Here is a 25,191-nt window from a genome sequence, read left to right as displayed (position 1 = left end):
CTGCCTTGCTGCAACTGAAATCTGTCAGGCGTCCGTGCTTTGACAGGAGCTAAGAGAGTAAATAGAGGGCACGTATCAACGGCCAACGGCATGCCTGTTTTCATAGAAACTACACTTTCTTGTAGTTTCAATACAAATTGTAAATAGGGCAAGTGGAACACTCTTGATGTTAGCGTTTCAGGGTAATTTAGAATGGAGACATAACCATTATTTTCAATTGTGATAGTGCATCAAGAATAGTGTATCAGACGTCCAATAAGTTGACAAGGAAATGGCATATTCTGTATTCGTGTAGCAAGAAAATAGCTATCAAGATCCGAACCGATAGCAATTCAAACCCATAACCCCAAAAATCATATCATGCAAAACTACGCAAGCAGCAACAATACCCAAAACTATCGGTTTCCATTTCAACAAAACACGCCATAGCATAGGTGACGCTGAAAATAGCAAGTTTTAGGATTTTTCTCTTGCCCATAATGATATGATAATTCGATTGCCCATTGTGTATTATTGCGGTCGGCCGCGGTCTTGAACCCAATGGGAATATAAATTTTCAAAGGTAAATACGAAAAAGGCACTGCCGTGAATCTTTTTATGGCGCTATTGTATGGAAAAATGATATGCTCTCGTTATTGAAGAGAATCGTAAGCGTAAATTTTCACCTGTGCTGTTACTCGTAATATATTCTCAAAGCCATTATGGTTTCGATTTCGCCGTAAAATCTGGTTATGTGCACTTAATTTGAAACAAAGGGTTTCATTGTGATGGAACGTACTAAATGGGTCAGGTCTGTATATCGGTGAAAACTTTAGTAATTTACTATACTCGGCGTACTTCCAGTGACGACCAAATAATGTTTCATTTGCAGTAATGAGATTTTGCGTTGGTGTTATTGTGAACCTCGTGACGTGTTCTCAATGGATAATTCCACCGGCAGATGTAGGTAAATCGTTAAAGTTACTCGTTAGCATCAAAACTTTCAGTAATATTCTATTCCTAGAAACAAAGGAACAACAACTTGTTGGGATGTAAATAACTTTCTAAGTAGTAATACTTAGCCGGATGACTTATCATTAAGTATGTATCTTCTAAGTGATTATTGTTCAAATCCGTTACTACTTGACTTTTCTACCAAACCCTTCATACTCCTTAAAAATAGTCGTAAAGTTACGTACCCAAAACATAAACCATTTTATATCTTTGAATACTCTTCTAAAGTTTCTTTGTAAACCATCTGAAAATGTATATTCTTAATCACAATACCCAATATTAACCTTATTTATGTAACTACTGAATGGAATCAAAAAAAAATAAAATCCAACAGCGTTCACATTTTTTAAACTTCCCGTTCAATGTCGGAAGGAAATCAAGTCTTCTTTTTAAGAATCTTTATTTCTCTAACATAATTACGACAGCGGTAAAAAATATCTTATTCAACTTACAAGCGAGTCACGGTGAGTTTATCGAGAGCTGAGATTTTTCCGCCGAACTGAACTCAATAGTGACGTAGCCCTTGATTCCAACGCCACTATTTCCTCAAGCCAAATAACGTAATAACCCAACATTTTTTGCGACCAAATGCCTTTGATTTAGGAATATTCTTTTCATACTATACCAACATGCGTGCATTTAACAACATTTTTCGTCGGTCAAAGAATTTCTTTGAACTAAAAGTAAAAATTACCCACTAAATCCCTGGAGGCATATAAGGCATTACGTCCACATTTTTTTTAAGTTTTATTAAGTAGTATGTAATCCTGAGACCCTTTGCCTTAACTGACAACACGGTTGGGTAATGAAGATCCATCCCTCGTGAGCCGCCCATCACTTTTTGGAACGAAGCGTTTTTGCTAAAGAGGGATTAGTGTACCCTCCTCGGGCTCGATTTTCCTGAGATGCTTTATCATTGGGGTTTCCGACTAACATGAGGTTAACTTGTAATCTTAGCTTTATTTGGTCGTTGTAGCGACTTAATGCCTTCAAGCTCAGTAATGAAGCGGTTTTTATGAAGACCCTTCCTTATTTGATTTTCATCATACAATGCGCGCTTTGTTACTCCTTCATTTCAATTGTTTACGGATTAGTTGGGTCATCGATTTCAATGTCATAGAAGTACCCTTTTCTCTGGGTTTTAAATTATATGTCGAGGCTTTCAATGTAAGCCGAAAATTGGGAAAATGTAAGGACGTATTTTTTTCATGATATTATAAAAAGGTAATGAAAAGACACTTTTATGTACAGGAATTTTTGTTTATAGAATTTAATTAACGTGGGCAAACATCGAATGTTTTTAATTATCTTCTGGCCTTTCATTCTGACGTTTCAGCAACTACGTAGATGCTCTCCTTGCGTAAAAAATATGGAATACAGTGAAAAACGTCGAGTCAATTTGCGAGCATTTGTCTGGTCGCCTTTATTTGCCGGTCGAGCGGGCACAAGAGGCCCCTGGCCAGCTACGGTAAATCAGCTTACATTTTTTTCAAAGGTTTTCTGTGTTTGGCGGTCCTCGCATCACTGGCGTAAAAACCTTTTCATTTGTACTCTAACATGTTCGCTAATTCCGTATAAGTAGATGAACGAGTCAGACAGCATATCTTCACACTTGAGTCAATGTAAGCAACAGTTGGATTTAGTTTCAATAAGAGTTCGCTAACAGTTGGCTAACTTTGTAATTAAAGTACAAGCGCAGACAAAAGTTTTTGATTGTATTTAACATAAATTAAAAATTCATCTTTCATCAGTTGATATATTATTTTATCAATCAACATTACTAGTTAAGTTAATTTTGGATTAATCTGCCATAATGACTTTCGAATAGCTTCTGGTATTAAACATGTGGCACCTTAATCTCCTATAGCTACTAGTGAGATCCAACGAGGAATAATTAAGCTAGATATCAACGCAGACCAGACCCCTATAAAATACAGTTCATAGAACACCCTATTTCGAATGTAAGTACCTACTTACGTATAATTCGTGTTTATAATTTCGTGAGAGATTGTACCGACGCGAGTGTGAGCCCAAGACAAACTGATTCTGATTCCGATTGTGTTCATTTCACTAGTTTCACTTCAGTTTTCACTTCACTGACTAATCTAATTACGTTAATACAGATAAGTACTTGGCAGTGTAATTGCATTGTTACAAGACTACACAAGATGGAGAGGATGAAACGTGACTACAATGTAACAAAGTAACTTTACTTCACCAACGTAACATTTCTAACATTTCTAATATAATACCTATAAGTCAGTGCACCTATTTCTAAATGGGAGGCTAATAGCAGATTCGAAGCACGTCGGGGCCGACTCTATCGCAGTTTTCAATCCGAAGTCGAAACTAGAAGATTTGTCACGTACATTGCAACTTTTACAAAGGAACCGTATCATTTCCTCACCTTTTGTCGAAACTTTGTCTCCGCAATTACGACTTAATCAGCTGTGAATGACCATACCGCCATTAACATAAAGTAGTTGTACCTAATTATTACCAAAAAAAAAATTGCTAACATGAAGCTTGCACATGACCACATTTCTTGTATGTACATACTAAACATGGGAACATGGGAATTCAATTTTGTCAGATCCCATCCATATTTTTTCGCATAGTCACGTACCGAGTCCGCAGTGCAAATAAGAAAATAAATAGTCTTTTTCAATCTCCTGACCACGCCGATATATCGCAACGTTAAATGACCAAGTACATGTAATATGATCAACGAGGCTCTCGATCACAATCCATCAAGTTAAGTCGCCGTACAGAGCGCCGCAATAGTCTAGGTCCCGGCAATCCGACGAAAAGCTCGCCTTTTAAGTGGCTGGATTTTACATTACCCCGTGACAATGGAGGAAAACCTGACGGAAAAAATAAGAAGGTCAGAGTACCCTACTCCCAGACAAAGGTTCTTTCTGTGTAAGCCACTCAAGGTGACACTTTACCCGGATTAAAGTTATCGTAGTCTGCCAAACTGAATACAAATGCAGGGGCGCCGGGCCCGTGTTGTTCGCTCCTATGTGCCTTGTTAAGATGATTAGCTGGTGTTAAGAATGGAACGCCGAGCTCTGATTTTATGGCCACGGCTTTTACTGGCCTTTGTACTCTACAGATTGATTTTTGATTCAACGATATTTTTGTTCCAAATATATCTTCATTTTTATACTCTGCAGATTTATGCAGATAACTAGCAACATAATTTAAAACGTCACTCGGGGTTTTCGTATTTAAATAAACCAAGCTAACAGTTAATTATTAAAAGAGGAAGTCGTAAAATCCATTCTTCGCAAGAAAATGAAACGCACAAAAACGAATGCGGATCTCTCCCGTCGAGAGCGTTCCCCCGAGAGCGGCCGGGTTCCTAACGCATTTCGTAAATTCATGTTCTGGTTTTAAAGTGACCGGATAATTTTCCTATCCTTTGGTGAGAAAATAATATCGCCGAAAATGCCAACACTCTTTGTAGTACGATGGTCGTTAAACAACTTGCGGAGGATGCCCGCCAGCCAAAATATAACAAACTCACTCACTCGATATTTCTTCATCGTCTGTCAAATAAACGAGCACAATAAATGTTTATTGTCCTCGAATTACTCAAGTGAGAAACGGTATAAAGAGAAAAGAATGAGGCGCATGGAAGGGACCACGACAAAAGCGATCCTTCTTCGGACCACCAGCCGTGACGGCGCTTACATTAAGGTTATCGTCATCCGCCAAACTGAATACAAAGACTCGCCTGGGAAGAGCCCTGTGATTCATGTGACCGACTCGCTGTATTATCATACCATAATACTATATTGAGGAAATACGACATGGATACTCTCGAGTTTATGAGTTGTTCTTATGGAAAAAAGAAGGATTCCGCGTAAGCACTTCAAAGAAAATACGAACCTTGAATCAAGCTCCACCGCTGGGTTACAAGAGGATCCTTATTTTACATATTATGAGTATACATACCATGAGGCTTAGCATATCTAATATAAAGGTGAAAAGGTGTCTCACAAACCATACTTGGTTAATATCTGTCTACAAGACAAAGAGCCTAAACACTTTCACTTTTTTATACCAATAAATATAAACACAAGTTCAACATCCATAACTCGGGATACAATAAAACAAATCCTTCAAACAACCGCAGTTAATCCCACCGCGCCACAAATCACGCTACCAGGATAACATAAACTGCAATCGCGATGTGTAAACATCATAGCATTTGACGTCAGGCCGCGGTAGACAAAGGTCTGAATAACCGCTCGTAATAATATTACGGAGCGTAACAAGAGACAAATCTGAGGTCGCAAGTCGTGGCTACTGTTATCTGCGACCATTGGATTCCTCCCCGGAGGAAACATTATCTAACGCCCTGTATTACTGCCACCCGATCTGATTTTCTCTAACATACTGCGACTGTATTTGTAACACAATAACATTTTAGTTTCATTTTGGCGTTTGTATTGCTCTCGGGATTAGAGTTGAGATGTAATTTTTTCTTGTGTTTTAAGACTACAAAAAACAGTTTTCTTAATCACAACAAATCTCAATCTAGTCAATCAATCCATTAACTTATCATCTACTGACACAACATCTATACATATAATAAATCTGTAGAAAAGTAATTTTTGTACATTGAAGAAATTGACAAAAAAAATAGCCAGCATGTTAAAGAATAACTAACAGAACCCATTTCCATCATTTTTGTAATTTTTGTCTGTTTGTCTGTTTGTTCGTTCGGGATTCACGTAAAATCTACGAATTAAATGCAGACAATGCTTATATACAAAAATTCTACGTAACTTGGGGTATTATTTAGTTTTTGTTTCATCGAAATCGATTCACTTTATCAAAAGATATGATAAATTTTGTGAATTCAAGATGTAAAATATTACGACACGCAATCTATTTGTCAAAACTGTACATTTAAATGTTGTACTTATATTAGTTGATCGGCCTATTATTAATCCTTACACAGAAAATCACAACTTTATAAGTAACTTCGGAAGAAAAAAAAATATGAAAATTTTGTTTAGCCAAGGTTAAAGTAGCTCCATCTGTGTTAAATCTGTGGTAAATAAAATACATCAAATTAGTCAAAGGAGCGAGATGGTAAATGACAATATTACCATACATTCTTTATAGAGGATTATTATTTCAACAGATGGAGTTGTGTATTTTCCGTAATTCACCATATTTTAACACGTAGTGTAATTTTTCGATAGACATTTCAATAGTGTTTGTCAGTTTGCCGTGCCACATCAAAATCCAACTATAATTATTACCTTGATGAAAAGAAAATTAATAGTTCTCAGCCAAATTTAAAACGGTGCCATCTAAATTATTTTTTGAACATTATGTCAAAAATGATGACTTTAGTGGAACAATTAATTATCGTTTAAAGTTACAGATGGAGTTCATATCAGGATTTTTTCATAAACATAGTTTAGCTTATCTTCCACTAAAGTGCTGGCCTTAAAACAAATTACTTTGAGTGAGTAGTATTAAGTAGACCTTAATTATTTTTTCTGATGCAAAATATGTAAACTTAATCCTAGAAGAAATGAGGATCTATCTCTCGCAAGCGCTGCTAAGCGTGAGGTAGGTAATGTAGGATTCTGTAGCTTTAAAAACAAGAACAGATACAAATGCAGATAAGAAATGGGAGCTTTCTCTATTTAATACCATACACACGTAAAATGCTTTATGCGTCTGAAAACGCACAAATTACGCGCCGCATACCAGAGACATGCTTACTTTCAACTTCTGATCGCAAGTACACTGTTCACGATTACGAACAGTCTCAGTACGACCCGAGCCAAGTCTAAAAAAATACCTTTTATATAAAACTACGTTTGATGTCATTTAATCACAAATCTAAAGACAGAATTGTTCTCTGTTGCAAATCCTATCCACCTATATCCTATCCACCTATATCCTATCCTAATCCAGAATGCATTGCAGGTGTGCATAGCACAAAAACCAATGGTATCCTATTCGAGAAGTCAAAAGAGTTGATCTGCCAACGTCGCCATCAGAATTACATTCATCGTTGAATGAGGTGAATAAATTTTCAGAAACCACAATAACAGTAGGTCTGATTTGTTCGTTTATCAGATCTTTGAAAGTGTTTCGGTGGATACTTACTGTCGTCCTGTTTACGTGTGACACAAAATATACGTCCTCCGCAAGAGCGAAATTTTCCCGGTGTGGGTAGTGACGCACAGTATACAACACTTATGTTTCTTTTGATTTGCTGGCTCCACCAAGAAATTACAAATTGCGAGCGCACATTTTTAAAATCTTGGCAAAACTGCAGGTTTCAAGTACGAATACATGAAGTGGACTCTCACAGATACGTACATTTTGCCTATTCGTGAACTAATGCAAACATTTCGGTGGAGTCCCGGCTTAGGCCACCACATTAGGCGTGCACGATCCTCGGGCGTGTGAGTAGCGCGGGCGCCGCGCGTGCGTCGCGAGCGCGTTGCATGAGCGTCGCGTTTTGCTGCCCTGCGGCGTTTGCAGGGCGCTCGCGGCGCGCACGCGCCGCTCTCCTTGACGTTTAACTGCTAAGGCGTTTAGCGAGCGGCGGGGATAGCGGGCGAAGGGGTAAATACGCAACTTGAGCGCCGCGTGCTCGCCGCGTGCTCGCCGCGTGCTCGCCGCGTGCTCGCCGCGAGCGCGTCGCTTGCACTCTTCACACATGCCGCAGGGCAGCAAAACGCGACGTTCACGCAGCGCGCTCGCGACGCCCGCGCTACTCACACGCCCGAGGATCGCGTACGCCTAATGTGGGGTCAGCCTTACCATAGTGAGTAAGTGAAACTATCCTACCCTATGCGCCTGCTGATGATGATGACTCATTTTATCATCCATCCAGCTATTCCCCAACTATGTTGGTGTTGGCTTCCAGTCACCGAATCTGTTTGAGTACCAATATTTTGCTTGGAGCGACTACCTATCTACCTATCTTCAATCCAGTCAACTACACAAGACGATATCCATGGTAAGACTGACAGACTTTCTGGCTTCTGATTAGTAGACTCAAAGCATATAGACATAGATTATAGCTGTTTCCTGTGAAAATTACTTACGCACCATACGTAATAATTTTCCAAATTGGCTGACTAGATCCAGAGATATTCACAACGTCACAAAATTTACTTCTTTCGTTTAGATAAATGGTCACATCCACAACACAACCTTGATCAATGAATCTATGCTACTGCTAAGTCATCATCCTCCGAGCCTTTTTCCCAATCATGTTGGGGTCGGCTTCCAGTCTAACCGGATTCAGCTGAGTACCAGTGCTTTACAAGAAGCGACTGCCTATCTGACCTCCTCAACCCAGTAACCCGGGCAACCCGATACCCCTTGGTTAGACTGGTGTCAGACTTACTGGCTTCTGACTACCCGTAACGACTGCCAATGATGTTCAATGACACCTATGACATCTATGCTACTGCTAAGTGCTAATCCTAATTATACTGTCACGTGAAAGAATGCACCTACGGGGTAAGTAGTATTTTGACTATTCTATATTGCCCACGCAGACGAAGTTGCGGGCAACAGCTAGTATTTAAATATGAACGCTATAAATATAGAAGATATTATTCAGCCAAATTCACTTTAAAATGACTTTTATTGTCACATTGAAGTAAACAAAGACGTCATTATATCAATCTCCACATCTCAGTCAGACGTCATGTTATCAATGACAAGCTCGTTCCAGTAATATTAATTCATATTACAACATAAAAATCGCTTTAATATAATTTAGCGTAACAATGGAGCCTTTTAGTCGAAATTATAATCATAAAATCACCAGACATGTGAAAAATAATTCAAAGAGATTCTTGTCAAATATTTAAATTAAGTGCTTAATGGTTTATGTGAGCTATTATTTTAGAAAAATCTTATGGATCAAATGGGAATATTCGCAACCTTGCAATCATTTTCAATGCATAGAAGATTAAAAAAAAAGTAATGATGAACAACGAAAAACCACAGAATTTTCCAGCAAAACCAAGTGAACCCGTTCACAAAACCAGTAGACGTAAAGTAAACAAAGGCGCGGGATAAGTCATAAAATAAGCATCGCTCTAATTGAAGCTTATTATGCGACACTTAATTAACTCCATAAAGCGAGACTTTTGCACTCCACAGCCGAAGCGAATTACTTTCAAAGGAAACTTCCAAGGCTTTGTTTGGCAGTGTTTCGTAACTTTACATCATGTGACCGCATCGTGTATAGCTCGTCGATGAGTGAGCTTGCGATTGAAAATACCTGTGGGGCAATACCACTATAGTTAGGTAACACAAGCTGTACCTACTATGAGAACTCACAATGCGCCCGAACGCATAGCGTTGGTAGTTTGAATTAATACTTGCAACGCTGTGCGCTTGAAAGTTCCTATCCATAGAGGATAAAGAAATGTAGCCAAGCAATACGCCTATGTATGCTTGCAACTACCTTAGAGGTAATAAAGAAGATATTCTTTGAAAAAAGTGCGAAATACTAACTTATGAAGAAGATTTAGAGTGGCAACACTAATCTATAAATTGACTAAAAAAATAATAATAAATAACTAGACAAAAATATGAATTAATGTTAATGTGGTAAATACATACTGACGTAATTTTCAAATAAATGTTTATATGTTGTTTATTCACCCATGTGAACACACAGGCTTTTAAACAGTTTAGAATTTATTATAATGTTTGCACATGATTTGAATCATTAAATAATGTTATTAATTTAACCAAATATTATTTAGTGCATTCCAGGAATTTACAACACATTAGCATTACAAATGCTGATATTCTAATTCCGCTATTAAAATTGTTTATTGATTATATATTTAGGTATTTGAATAAGCTTTTGCCTCCGATTTGGTTTAATTTTCAAATTAAGTCCAGAATTTATCCCGTAATAATGCGTTTGCATACGAAGAAATGCGTTTAATTATTGATTATATACATAGTAACAAACAGTTATATATAAAGTATCCATTTTAGATCATATTCTATAGCTCTCAACAGATCATTAAAAACTAACAATAACTTATTTTTTTAAATGGTCAGTAGTAACTAGTACTAATATATAACTATACAACATCACACTATAAATAACCAACTTCAATATTATTCGAAACGCGTACATAAAATCGAAAATGGGGCAGCATAAGTACATGAGTTATAATGGAGCTACACATTTTTCTTAGTTAGCCATCTATTTCTATACTTAGACATACGTTGCAATAAATTTTCATATTGCAAGAGCAATATTACGAGGTACGGTAAGTGCGTTATATTTCATGTCCGCGGTAGCGGTTGCCTGCCTACTTGATAATACAGTTATTCCGCGTCCTTATTGAGATATTGTCTCTGTGTGGGTACTTCATCATACCCATGTACTTTTAAGGTGCAGAGGTTTATTAACGTATGTAGTGTTGTTTTTATTGTACTAACTTGTTATGAGATACAAATGTAAGTAGCATCATCCAAAATCATTATTGTTTACCGTGTAAAATATCACCGAATACTCACCTTCTTATTTTTAGTTAAACACTGACTCTTGTTTTTGTTAATAAATACCGGCAATAAAAAACTGCATTTGTTTTAAACATAGAACATAAATAAAACAAAAACGAAATAGAAAAATGGGTACTACATTATTTTCCTGACACAATAAACTAAAACCCTTTAAAGTTTTTAACGTAGTCAAATAAATCTCAAACAATATAGTATTCGACAGATTGGTAGTTATACAGAGAGCTTAAAGCCTCGTAAATGTAGCGTCAGATTTAATTTAAGGTGACACGTGGATTAGGCCGTCCCTTATAAACATCAGAGTGACTTGTGTCCCCAACTTGAGGTCCCGATTAGTAGGGAAGATAAACTGCCTGGATCCGCTGTTGTGTTTCACTTCCTGATTCTGATCACAACCTATTATTTATCGTCCAAACTATGCACGTGATATCGTTACAAATAAATTGCTAAGGATATGATACCGAATTTGTATGAAACCTATCTAACTGTTCATCGCAAAATGTAAATCAATTCTCTTTTGTTTTTAGAATTTCATGCACACTATTCATAACTTACGGTCTGTTAAACATAAAAGTATTATTCAAACAATCAAAACAACAATCAAGCTTTCATTCCATGACGTTTGAATACCTACGTTTATAAATGTAATTATTATACACATTCCTATTCAACTCCGCTAACCATTTCGACAATTATTCACGAGCCATTACTAACCTATGTATACAAAACAATATTGATACAACAACATAATAAACCAACATTCAACAAATCCAAAGTGAATTAGACCGTAAATGATAAGTTCAATATATTGAGGGGCTATTTATTATTCCGTCCTATTTACGTGCAAAGCTAATAAAACAAACCACAAGTGAACAAGTTTGGATGGGAACCAAGACTAACACACAATATTTGTAAAGGGACACTTAATTGTTTAAGAAACTTTGGCTTTCAGCTACGACCTTTAATTAATAGAGACAGCTATAAATTTTCATATGTGAGTAATAGCGTCACGCGTCTCGCCAGTTATTAGTTTATACACATACATATTAAAGGGCCAAGGGCGGAAGGCGAGATAATTTGATAATAGCCCTGCACGTAATCTAAGTCTCGTTAATATGATTAAATCGTTGCAGTCCGTCGTGGACTCAGCGTAAGAGGTCGGGGTTGTTATAATATCGTTTTAACTTAGTTAAGTAACGTTTGAGGCTCGCCTCGGTTTCGATTAATAGTAACCGGTTAGGATGAAGCTAGTAATACCATTATCGCTAACTCCGTTACTTATACTTCGTTTTAGAATTTTCTGGGTATCATCACAGAATTGGATTTATTAAGCAGCTCAGTGTTAGCTTATAAAACTACTACGAGCGAGCCAATTACATTGGAAAGTATCTCATTTAAATTTCTGGCTTTTGGATATGAAACCGATTTAAATTACTTATCTATAGAGAATTTTATTATGCCAAAATGTATTATAAACTGAGCAATAAAAAGCTCCCATCTAATTCCAAATTCATTATAACCCGTACCGCTTCAGATTTGGTGCGCATCGATTTCAAATTTATCATCCGTCCGTACGTTCCATAATACAGTCCGCTTACAAATAACTTGCATTCGGATTGAGAGACTGACATATTTCTCAGTTCTTCGGGGCGACTTCCAGAATATTGATCAGCTGAATCTCTCATACCGCACCGCCAGCTGCTCACTGAAAATTACTTTCAAATAAATCTGGTGAACTTGTTACAGACGTGACGTGGCCGATGTACCGTCTTCCGCGATAACGTGTTGAATCACAATGAAAATTATAATTGAGTTATAAGTTGAGACGTTGAGACTCATTGTTTATTGTGATAACGGTGGCGTATTATAATTTAGCAGCCCAATTGTCAGCGAGGGTACTGGCAGCATTAAAATGATTAAGTGTATCGATTTGTCTAAGAGAGGAATCTGTATTTTAGTTGTTTATAGTGCCTGCAGTCAAATTTATCAGCAGTACCTACAGATACATATATACTATTCACTTTCTTACAAAAGCTACACGAGCTAGTACATATTCGATGAGCACTTTTACCATAAAAACAGTACTTTCGTATCGTCAAATCATTTCAAGCTACCTACTGCACTACTATGCAGACGGCCACATAATTGATAAGGAAATTTGATTAGCTCGTATTATACAAACAATGATGAAAGGGCTGTTAACTTGGTTGCATCAAGCTGAGACCAAGATATACACAAAATAGGCATATGTTAGAAGAGGCATAGGGCCATCAATGAATAGAATACATGGCCTGATAATTTAACAGATAAAAACAAAGCTGCTGCTAAGTATTGCAAAACAGTAAGGGAAATGCATTAGCAGTTCTTACAGAAGTATTTAATCATTATAAAAAGATAAAAACATTTCTAATAAAACCGCCAAGTAAAATTAAAGCAATAAATATAAAAGAAACGTGTTCAGTACTTGTTGAATAAATTCTATTCTGAGAAAAAGGCGAAGTCTTGACACACCGCTCGCGGCGCTAGCTATTTTTATTTCTTTTTATTAACTACCACAATTCTAAGATCTTTTGAGTAACAGTAATATTTTGAGGTTTTCCTGGAAAACCACATTATTTGAGGTTCAGTTGTGCACCTTCAAGCTGCTTTGAACTAACAAGAAATAAAAAGAAACTGAAATTCTCCTGTCACAATCATTGTATGTATTTATGTGTGAGGGAAATATCAGTTACCATTAATTATATCGTACTATTTCGGATATCGTGTAATCATTTGGTTCCCTTACACCCCCGGCAAGCATAATATTTGATGATCTTAATATAGTCTGTTATAATATTTGATGATCTTAAAAGTCTGTTAATACTTAATACATTCTTATCAACTGGATTGTGGAAGTAAGATCGGCAGTCGCTTCATTTAAGGGTATCGATTCATTCACGTACAGTATTATAAGGTGCCTTTAAATTACCAACTGCTTTCGTCTAACGACATTATATTTCGGTATATAATAATAAAGAAAGAATAAGTACACGCAACCGTTTTTTTTTCTTGTTGTAAGTAGTTTCCATTGTGTTCTGCCACAATGATCCTCTTGTACTGTGGCAATTCCATTATGTTTTATGCAAGACGTCCCTCGATTTATCTAGGATTCGAAAGTGTTTGAAACGAGAATTATTTATTTATGAAACATGAGCTCAGAGCAACTCGCTGCGTTCCCAAAGGGGTAGGTATGTAGACATTCTTCATCTTCTTATGTGTGACAACCGCAAGATGTGGTTTGGATTATTCTAGATGCGGACTTCAATTGTTTAGGGACCTTTTGTTAACGTATGAAATGTCATTGCAGGTAATTCATATGCACTAGGTGTAAAGGATCACCTAGACCGTATTATTGCAGTTTGTTTCTTGAGAGAGCTTTGTGTGCAAACCCAAAGTGTTGCGAAAACTTGTACTTGTAATGATGTGCTTCGAAATTCAATAAATCGGTCTTCTTATCGGACATTATTAAAAAATACACAGTTTCTTTGGGCATGTTATTGATCTATTGCAGTGTACTGTTTATCTTCATACGTGGTTAAAAATAAATGAAAAACTGGAATACAAGTCAACGTACTTTATCTTACGTCAGATAGTGATGGATTGACGTAATGTTCCTTATGGTAAATTATACCCCATGAGACAAGCGAACGTGTGTTGCCTACTCTATATTTTAATGTTTATTTATGGCACAGGGTAAGGGTATGGGATTAATAATAATTCTATCTATATTTATTCATTATATAAGTGTTTAATTTGTTTATTAGAAATTAGAAATAACTACTGCCCTGAAAAATAAGAGACTCCTATCCTCTAAATGACCATTTAACCAGCTGCATTAAGCAAATATGTATATTTTGTACCCGAATATGATAAGTATTCTTTGTGTAAGTAGGTACCTATATGAACCTACCACCACTGAATTTAAACACTCTAAGACACCCAATACTCACAAATTGAAGCGAACAATATACTTATTTTGTTATTTTCTGCTTAGGCTTTCCCCAACTATGTTGGGTTCGGCTTCCAGCTTAACTGGTTGTAGCTGAGTAGCAGTGTTTTACAAGGAGCGGCTGCCAATCTGACCTAATCAACCCAGTTAACCGGGCAACCCAATACCCCCTTGGTTAGACTGGTGCTAATATACTTATTTGGTAAATGTTCCTTAATTTATCGATTTGACATGAAAAACAATTTGTTTCTTGTAGATTTGAGTCCTGTATAGAATGCGCTTGCAAGGTATAAATGTAAATGCGAGTTAAACAATTACAGAACTGACAAAGACTAGTTCTTAGTGCGTGTGTAGGACCTAAGAACAGTCGCAATTATAACTTTTACATGCCATGGTAAACAACTGATTGGAATAATAACGTTTAATGTGACAGCTTTTGTGCGTTCATTATGCTGAGGACCATGCAATTTCCAATAATTACGTCATAAAGTGGTTTCTATGAGCATGTTTTCTAAAACTCCATCTGTAAGGGAGAAAAAGTAAATAAGTAACATTAGTCCATATGATTACTTTGATTATATTTTTTATTTTAAAATGTCATAAAATGATATCAACATCTTAAAGTTAACATTGATAAATAGTCGCATTTCGTACTAATAAACTGGTTTAACGCGAATTCAATTATTTACAATCATTGTCGTATTTATTGTCATTAATTATTTGAAAATTATTTTTCAATTAGTCAAGTTTATAGTTTAAAATACAATTACAATAAAATAAATATATATTTACATTACAAAAACTGATAGTAATGTTGGAATTTATTTTATCAACAGTAGATTTATAAGGTTATAAGATTGAATTGATATTTTAGTTCAATGTTAAACATGCAGTTATGTAGGTTAACTGTAAACATTATATGTACTACAATCTATAACGGGCATTTATTGTTGAAAAAATATTAAAACGTAGACTTGTTTCTAAATAAACGTATTTACGCTATTTGACAAATACCATTTTCAATAATAAAGTAATAAAACAAGAAGGTTTTTAATGATAAGTTCATAATGGTACCAGTAAATAAACAGAGTTCTTATGTAGAGTGGGATATTCAATTCTATAATAATTATAACTAAATACGCATTCATTAATTTTTACAGTAGAATCGATTCTTATCAAAATTCATGTATTTTTTTTATATTCATCGTAACACTATGCCTACAATAAATTCTTTCTTTTCACTTACATAAGACTACGTTATTCTGAAGTCCAAAAGGAACTTCGTCTAATATTTTAGATATTTAACTCATAAACACGAATGAGCCGAATACATTACTTTAATATACTATCCGGAAGACATAAATTTATTATTATCGATTATCAAATTTTATCGTCTAACACATTTTTGTTTACAAAATAACTAATTTTTATTCTTACGTCATTATTTTAAGCTAGAAATTAAATAAGTCTAAATGTTATATTATTTTTATTGTACTGATATTAGCAGTAACATAAATAAAAACAGTTTTTAAAGCGTCTTATTTATTCTACTGTATTACAAAATATGTTTAATTAAATAAATGAAGTTATGTTTTCTTAAACAAAATATAAACAGGACAGACAAAACACAATTTAACAACAATTCAAAATTATATAAATTTTGGTCATTCATTTCGTTGTTTTGGGCACTTGTACAATTTATATACAAAATACCCTCTTAAAAAGAAATAGTATTTTATTTTTAATAATAGAAAAAAAAAACCTTACAACTTGTATACTTATGTAACTACAACTATGCAAATGAAATAAAAACAACTATCATTTTTATTGTCATTCTAACTTATTACTACTAACTATGTATTGTCTTTATATCATATTGTCATATACAAATTTTATACGCACTAATTATATATTTATCATATTTTTCTTTTATAAATACAAGTTATTATTCTAAATTATTATGCCATTATTATATGAGATTGTATAATAAGAGTTGTATAGAATAATAATAAGATAATAATAAAAACGTTAGCTAAACAGAGTTTCTTAAACCTCGTTAGACAAGTTCCATCGCTTCAAGTCTATCAAATTCCTCCAATTTTATTAAATAGCCGTCTGATATGATAATAATGATATTATTTCAAAAATATTTAGTTGTTATTACGTAATTATTTATCATCAACAGCATTTCCAGAAAAATACCTGTTTATTATTTGATGGATGCATGTGATTAATAAATACGCTTGCTACATCATTTTCCAGCGTATTGTGGAAATCTGGTGACGTGTGCATCAACTTCTAATTTTTTAATCACTTGTATCAATCAAAAATACTTATACAGGCTTAGACAGTCGAGCTTACCCTTTATCGTATTTATTGTCTCAATTTACATTTTAAGGCTGAAACTCATTATTTATTATTAACTGTCGATAATGTTTTTACATAACAATATTAACATCGAGATCCACTAAAACGTTTACAACAACCTCAAAATACGTACTTACACATATAAAATTCAACAGCCATGTTTTTATCACTACTTGTTAATGCTATTAAATTATTCAGAAATCTAATTTCTTTCTATACAACGAAGTTTAGTAGCAATATGAACATGGAGAAGACAGTTTTAGTGCCAATTTTGTTGGCGTGATTGTATACGATGTATCGTGGTGGTGAGCCGGTGGGGCGTAGTTTCTGCCGTTCGGTTCTTTGAGCGTATTCGTTGATGGAGTTGTTGGGCGGCGGGAACGCGTTGTTGTAGAAATTGAAAGCGTTGTTGACTTCTGGTTGCCGCATGTCGGGGTCGAGTGAGTTCTGATTGCCGCGGTCGTGTTGTTTCTTGAGGTGACGCTTCGGAGGGCGTGTTGTTGCAACTGTTGTTGTTGTTGGGCGCGGTGTTGTTGTGGTTGTTGTTGTTGTTGTCGTAGTTGTCGTTGTTGTCCTTTGAGGAGTCTCTGTTGAAAAGCAGAAGAGTTTGATTAGAAACAACGAATAAGGCGTACTTACTTACATAAAATGCATTTATAATTCATCGTTTTGGGTTCGACAATGTTTAAATAACAATTGAAAGAAACACGTCTAAGGCTTTGATAAATTATTCGCACATTGTGCAAAACAGAATGATTATTTAATGTAAAATTCATGTCAAATCCCCAGCGTTTGTCGTGTCCCTTTGAATGCTAAACCAAAATTCACCTGACCTGCAAAACCTATTACGGATATTAACTATTCATGAATTTATGTGACCGTAGTAGAAAATGAATTTACCTTTTAAAGTGATAATGCCTTCAGCTTTGCCGTAGCCGTTGGCCGCTGTGCAGGTATATTCGCCGAAATCACTCTTCTTCAAGCGATTAATAGTGAGGTTCATTCGTAACGCATACTCGTTCAGTATCTCTTCTGATATCACGTACTTTGAACTGTTTAGCAGCTTGCCACCTAAGGAGAAAAACAGTAAAAAGTTAACAAGATATTCTTTGGACACACAAGATAGGTACCTACTTTTAAAGCTAAAGATTCACTGTAATAATTAATTACTAAATCAGGTTTTTTTGTCAAATGTCTTGCTTGAATTACTCATTGTTATTTACAATACGTATGTTAACAACCCCATCCTAATCGAAACAAAAAAAAACGTAATTACATTTGGCGCCCAACATGGGCCTTGTACAAAAGAAAAACAAACCAGAATTTCCTCATATAATTACTCACCAGCTTGTGATTTTCCCCGTTGCCAGGTGTTGAGTGATTTAGGCGAGGCCTCGACGTAGCACTGGAGAGTGACTTGCATGTCAGCCGCCCGGAGTACCACTGGACTCGCCACTCGCACGATCGGCTCGACTGGACACAAATAATGGAGGGCATAAGAAAAGGAGTGACGGAATAATAGACGTTTCCCTTTATCGTAAGTATTTTTGACACTGATCCGTGTTACATTAATAATGTTATAGTAACAATGGTATTCTATTTAAATATTGTAGGTACTGGTTTATAAATAGATGCTCTTTATTCCGGGGATAGAAACCAGAAAAATAAGACCGCTCTATATATTTCGAAAGAAGTAACTACTTTAACTGAGTTCAAGGAAAACCCATTCCAAGGAAATCTATTGCACCGTAAAAGTAAATGCCTTCAACTCCCGGACCTTTAAAGGCATTAAGCATAGAATCCAACATTACCTCGGCACGGTATATCCAGTAAATAAACCTAATTACCCATACAAAAGAAATGATCAACAAAGTTAAACTAGGTCGAAATTAAGTCCACTCAATTAGGTTTACGCAAGCATTTAAAGTCAGCCAGTTTTGTTAAAGAGATAAGTTAGACACTTTATATTCGTGAAACTCTATATTTTTACTTTAGTTTATGTACTTTTAGTTCATAGAATAACGTGTAACTTCTTTGTAAGACACACCACGCTTGTTTTACTTTATAGCGTGGGCAGTAAAGTGTTCTTATAAGATTTTTAAATTGCTTGTTTTTTCTTTATTCACGACATCGTTTGTTCACTTATTACATTTGGAAGGTGCATATGTACCTATGTGTGTAAATTTTCTGCTTATGTTTAGACGTGTTTATGTGATAAATCTATACAAATTGTTTGTTTTACCGTGTGTATGTTTATTTGTACCCTAACCATCTTGAAACTACTGAATCGATTGAAAAAATAGTTTACTATTGAGAAGCTATCCTCAAGTTACATAGGCTATATTACCCCGAGACGCGGGTGAAACTGCGAAGAAATAGTTAGTTATATTTAAAATACTTACAGAGTACAGAGACTTCGTACCGACGACTCTTAGTCGGCGGAATACCGTTGGCTGCGATGCACAAGTACGTGCCCATGTCAGATCGCTGCAGCCCTTTCAGAGCCAGGATTGAACCCACGTAGCTCTCGACCACTGTGTAAAAAGAATATAAAAAAAATTGAAGTTCAAAAGATTATTTGAATCGGTTCACACTTTGTATTTGAACGATTTTTGGATAAAACTGTTTATTTTTCTGCTTCAAATTTCAGTCAATCTTTATCATTCATCTAAATTAATTAACTGACCTTATCTACAAAACGTCACAAGGAAAAAACAGAATAATTTCTCCACTGAAATCAGTAAGGATAATCTCTTCGTAGAAATGTAACAGCATCTGTCAAGTTAACTTCCCTATTGAAAATAAATCATCTGTTTGACGTCATTCTATGTGAGCCTATTGTAGCATTGTTGGGCGGACGCCTCTTCAAACATGCATAAAACCAGAGTCCACCCGGCTCGCGGTTCGGTAGCCCAACTAAATAAAAATAAAACTTCCACAGCGTTCATAATTGTGAAAGTTTTCAAACGTCACATTGCACCACACATTCTATTTTCAAAACTGATGTGACGTCACTGTTGACAAGACGTTAGAAGCAGCATAGTTCGGAACTTGACTCACACTAGAACATCGAACTAATTTAGTTCAACTTTGAGGTCACATCCCGTTAAGTGGCAGCGACCCAAAGGAGTGTTTATTACCGTTTAAGGTATCGACGATCGAAAGTTGGCTGGAGTAGAATTTACTGCTAATTTACATTATTATGTCATCCAAGATTTTAGGTCTTGAGGTTAGCAAAAAAATGGTTCTCTCATAAATCGACCCTTCCCTAAACTCCTATCAATTTAGGTTTATTAAAATCATTTTAATAGAAGTTTTAAAAGTAGAAACGCATGTACCAAAATCTTTTTATGAATAAATGCGGGTTTTGTAGGTACTTATGTTAAGCTTTAGGCCAGTATCTGTAAACACCTTTCAACAGTTATGATCTAGGTCTTATATCAAGTTGAAAAACGACCTCTTTATTGCCGAACATAAATCAGAATAACAAGCGCATTGAACGGCCGTTTAAAAAAACTTATCGTCATAAAATTTGTAATGTGCCAGACATAAGAGAAGATAAAATATTTTATGGAAAAATTAAAAAGGCCAGTTTTATTTACATGTTTATTTTTATACAAATATAGCAATCATTTTCCTTAATCCTTCAGGTTTATTTACCGACATAGTTGTTTGTCGTTCCAAATTCAGAAAATAACTTTATCTCTTGAAGGGTCTGTCTGAGCCCAAAGTGCAATGACACCTACATATAATTCTTCATATAGCATTCCACAAACTTCGTGACTTCAACACGTACATAATATGGCACATCAAACAAACTAGCACTTCACAACTTATGAATAAAACGGAACGAGTCTTACATGAATAAATTTACTAAAGCGGCAAAATCTTGGTTCATATTTATTACAACAATTTCGTAACTGAATGCGCAACGCCCAAGAGATACATTTTGATCTGAAAAATTACACCTCACTTTTGTAGTAAGATGTACTACAGAGCAGGTACACCAACGGTGATTTTCAAATAGATTAATTATTACTTTAATGTTACAAAATTGGTTGATAAGTTTTATCATTATTGTGATTTTAAGTTTTAAAAAATAATCTTGATAGTTTATTTGTCATGAAGTGAACTACATATACCAAAAGCCTCACTCAACTAGCAATTACTGTAGTAATCTATCCCTATTACATAACAACATTATTATGATTGAGTATTTTAAAAGCTTTGAAAACTGTACCTCTAGTTAAAATTATTTAATTGCCATCTTTGAACAAACAATAAAATCCAGATAATCACATCCACATTTCAAATTACTTCCTCGCACTTTAATCAAAACATAACTGTGAAAGCTATTCGTTTCACGATGGCTGTCAAATTAAATTTAAATGGAAATAATTTATCGCTTTATTATAGCATACGACCCCCGCTATACTAGGGGCACATAAAATACTGCTACTACGTAATGCGTACAATATCAAAAGCGGCGTTTGTATGAAATTGTGTTTTATTAACGGGTTATAAACTTGGGTTGCGACATGTCGTAGCCAACTTGTTACTCTAGACGTCGACTCTGATTCAGCAATTCTACGTTATTATTGCGCCGAGACTAATTGTTTTCCGATTTCATTCTGGCTGAAATATTTTCTGCAACTGAACGTATTTTAAATGATGATATTGCTCCGCTGTTGAAGGTCGTTAATTTTAATGTAATTAGGCTGTTATTCATGTGGAAATTTAATTATTTATTGTTCTGTATAATATTACTCATTTATCCTTCATTTGTAGCAATAATCGTAACACTTTTTAAGGAGCTTTTTACGTATTTATTGTTATCAAACAAGTAATTATTTTAAAAAGATAATCTGTTGAATGTATTTTAAAACAATCCTTTTATATTTTACGATAAGCTTGAAAAACATTAAAATTCTTTACATTACATTGAAATGCCTGCAATAAAATAATCTCGCAGACAATCTACAGTTATAAAACACTTCATTATTAAGTCTTAATTTAACGATTCATTTGCGTTGTTTTATTATAACAAAGTTAATTAAGTTAGCCATTCCCGAGAGATAAATAATATAATCTGCGATGTATAACGATATAGTTCACTTCATGAAGTCTTCTATTGTTGTTTGCCATATGCTGAGAACAATATCATTGGATTATGATATACCAAGATATTATTAATGTTGCTTATTTATACATACTTTTTTTTGGTACCTGCTCTTGTATGATATCTGCTGTATTAAGATATGTACGTTTTACTAAACCATTATGACGAAAGTTTTCTTGAACTATATTTTCGTTAGTGATGTACACCACCGGGTGGAATTATACGTATCTTATGAAATAGCAAAGAGTTTTTGTTCTTCACGAAAAACGTAATTAATCCTCCTTTTGTTAAAATTTCGCAAATGCAGAAAAAGTATACAAATTGTTAATTAACGGCGCTGCTATCTCGACAGAATCAATGATTTACAGTTACTAATGCGCTCAGAAACAAATTCTCAATAATTTCATTCCGACTCGAGCTCGCCGCAAAAGAGGAAAACGAAAAACCGGCGAAAAAGGAAAACGCGAACAGCTACGGCAAAGGCAATTCTTACATATTTAGTGAAGCGTGTTTAACATGTCCAATTAATACAAAGGCAGAGCCAGTTCCACCACTCTGTTAACTATTACAACCACCCTCCGTTTACAGAGGGACGCCAGTCTTTTGTTTACGCTTAATGGCTTAAATAAAACGGGTCAAATTCGTAAAACACCGCACCGAAAAGGTTTTAAATAGCCCAACAGGGAACGGCAATTTTGGGCCTAATACATTTAGATTAAGGTATAAATTAGAGCACGGGATTACACGCCATTAGAAATACAACAGTGTGCGTATGTGTTAAAATGACTAGCCCTATAATTGCTTTAACTCCTATATCTTTTCACCTAGTGTTGCGATGCGCTATAAAGGGTACGTCATTATAACTATAAGAGATAACAGCCTTTTGTCAGGCCGGTCACTAAGCCGTTCGTTTAATTTCCTGACCGAAACCCGGATTGCTACAATATTTTGTTTAAGTAGTAATTGAGTTCTTTGAACACGTTTTTTCCGCGGAAATGAATTCCAGCCATGAGCATCAGACGTCGCCTTCTTTTGTTTAATGTTGACAGCCCCGTGTTGTCATTGGAAAAAGAAATGTCCTCATTGACTTTAAATATTACGTGAACATTTTACGGAATTATTTACCGTGTAAAATTAAAGCAAAAAGAAAGAATATTTAACACATTTATTGACGTTATAATATAAATCAGTTTTACAGGCAATTGGAGAGGGCGTTTCTTATTTAACATGGCCTCGCCTCGTTCCGCCTGTCGATGTAAATAATTTGTTTATCTACCCGTAAGAGACGATAAATAAATATGGCATGTGTATGCGTGATCATCTCGTTCGATCATTATTTAGATGTCGTTCGGCGAGCACGTTGTACATTTATATCGAATTGGAATTTTCTTTCCAATATCCTTAGGGCAATATCTTAATAAATCCCATAAAACTCCAATGTTTTAACCGCTGTAGCACCTGCGCCCGCTCCGGGCGGGCTTTGAATGCAAAATTAGTCTTGTTTCTTTTTTACCACTTAGTCGGATCTTACTGATGCGAATAAAATTCAACGGAAAATTGACGTTTTATTTTTTGCGTTTAGAAGGTACTTTGATTATTATATTTTATTTGGATCAACTGCAATGCCAAAGAAATGCTGTTTCTGTATTTCCACTTTCCATTCACAGTTTTTCTTTTTTAATATATCATCTGCAATTTATACGATGAAATTTTACCTCTAAATGAGTGATAACAAAAATAATTGCTTTAACGTAGGTAAGTGTATTTAGTTTCCTATACTGCGAAAATGCAAGGGGAAACACGCTTATTTTATTTCCCCTCAAAAAATAAGGGATTCCCTCAATCAATCACTGTCGCAAGTAAGCCTATCAAGAAATTAAAACTCTCTCAATTGGAAGGATTTAGATCATATATCTAAATTCTTCGGACCAAGTCAATAGGATAAAATTTATCTCTTTATTTTGGCATTTTAAGCAAAGATTATATTGGACAACTAGCTGTTGCCCGCGACTTCGTGAGCAATATTGAATTTCCGATTTCGTTTATTTAATCATTCATTGCTCAATCCCCGTAAGTGATAGCGTGATAATATATAGCCTGTGTTGAACCGGCCCCCAGGTAATAATCATGCAAAATTTTATTTAAATCCATGCAGTACTTTTTGAGTTTATCCGGGACAAACATACAGACAAACAGATAAACAGACATACAGACAAAAATTCTAAGAACTATATATTTGGGTTCAGAATCGATTATGGATCACCCCCCAAGTATTCTTTAAAAAAAATATTCAATGTACAGTTTTGACTTTCCTATCATTTTATTATATGTATATAGATATTTGTTTAGGTTCAAGAACTTTGTTATCTACCAAAAATAGTTTTTATCTTTTTTAAATAGAAAACTTAAACAAGATAAGTATAAAGTAAATTGTGGTCATACCTAACAGTAATCCAGTTGCATTCATTTGACCGCATGCCAACACTTTGTTCATTTAATAAACTGGTATTGTTCAGGAAAATAATCTTTGTGTTAAACTCATTAAGTAGCTGTGTTTTATTTCTGTAATACGTTTTTCTGTTTTATTTTTCAGTGTTACCCGATAGTGATTTTGTTTTAAGTCTGCTGAATTGTGGATAGAGAAACTAAACAACCAAGTTTTGTTGTTAAAAAATGGCTTTCCGGAAACATTAAATTTACACCTGCTAAAACAGTTTCCTTGCACAGTAACTTTAGAGATCTTAAAAATTTATATGTGAACTATCAACTTAAGAACATAATTGGCTAATACATTGTTATATTTACCTACATTAAATCAATATTTACACATCAAAATGCGATTTTGTTCGAGTGTTTTGTCAATCCAAAGAAAAGAACTTTGAGCAAATATTACGAGATTCCTTACCTTTAATCTCTTTCCCATCATCATCTCGAAACACAATGTTCCGGCCTCCAGTCCGCTTCCACGATATGATAGGAGCTGGTACTCCAGCGGCTGTGCAGCGCAGTTCCACCGACCCACCTTCAGGAGAACTGGCTTCGGAACCATCTTCATCAGCGATGTCTGGTGGTATCACCACTGAGAGGTGACCCATCTGAGGAGATGTTGATTAATATAGCTTTTTTATATGTATAGGATGATCTTTGGAAAGGCTCGTTTTAATTGGTTGTTCGT

General features: G+C 35.1%; 1 protein-coding gene across 1 annotated transcript in view; it reads right to left on the bottom strand.

Annotated features, from left to right (window-relative positions):
- Positions 1-15,160: 15,160 nt before the first annotated feature.
- The window catches only part of LOC110378841 (lachesin), a 47,492-nt gene continuing 37,461 nt past the window's right edge, over positions 15,161-25,191 (bottom strand). Inside the window, exons 5-9 of the mRNA XM_021338252.3 lie at positions 24,922-25,111; positions 19,300-19,431; positions 18,242-18,370; positions 17,798-17,968; positions 15,161-17,484 (exon numbers count right to left, since the gene is read on the bottom strand). Coding sequence (XP_021193927.3) covers positions 17,111-17,484; positions 17,798-17,968; positions 18,242-18,370; positions 19,300-19,431; positions 24,922-25,111 — 996 coding nt within the window. The 3' untranslated portion in view covers positions 15,161-17,110. The remainder of the gene's footprint in view (positions 17,485-17,797; positions 17,969-18,241; positions 18,371-19,299; positions 19,432-24,921; positions 25,112-25,191) is intronic.

Source organism: Helicoverpa armigera, chromosome 14 (genome assembly GCF_030705265.1).
Source record: "Helicoverpa armigera isolate CAAS_96S chromosome 14, ASM3070526v1, whole genome shotgun sequence".
Taxonomy (NCBI): domain Eukaryota; kingdom Metazoa; phylum Arthropoda; class Insecta; order Lepidoptera; family Noctuidae; genus Helicoverpa; species Helicoverpa armigera.
This window is presented reverse-complemented; position numbering and strand designations above follow the sequence as displayed.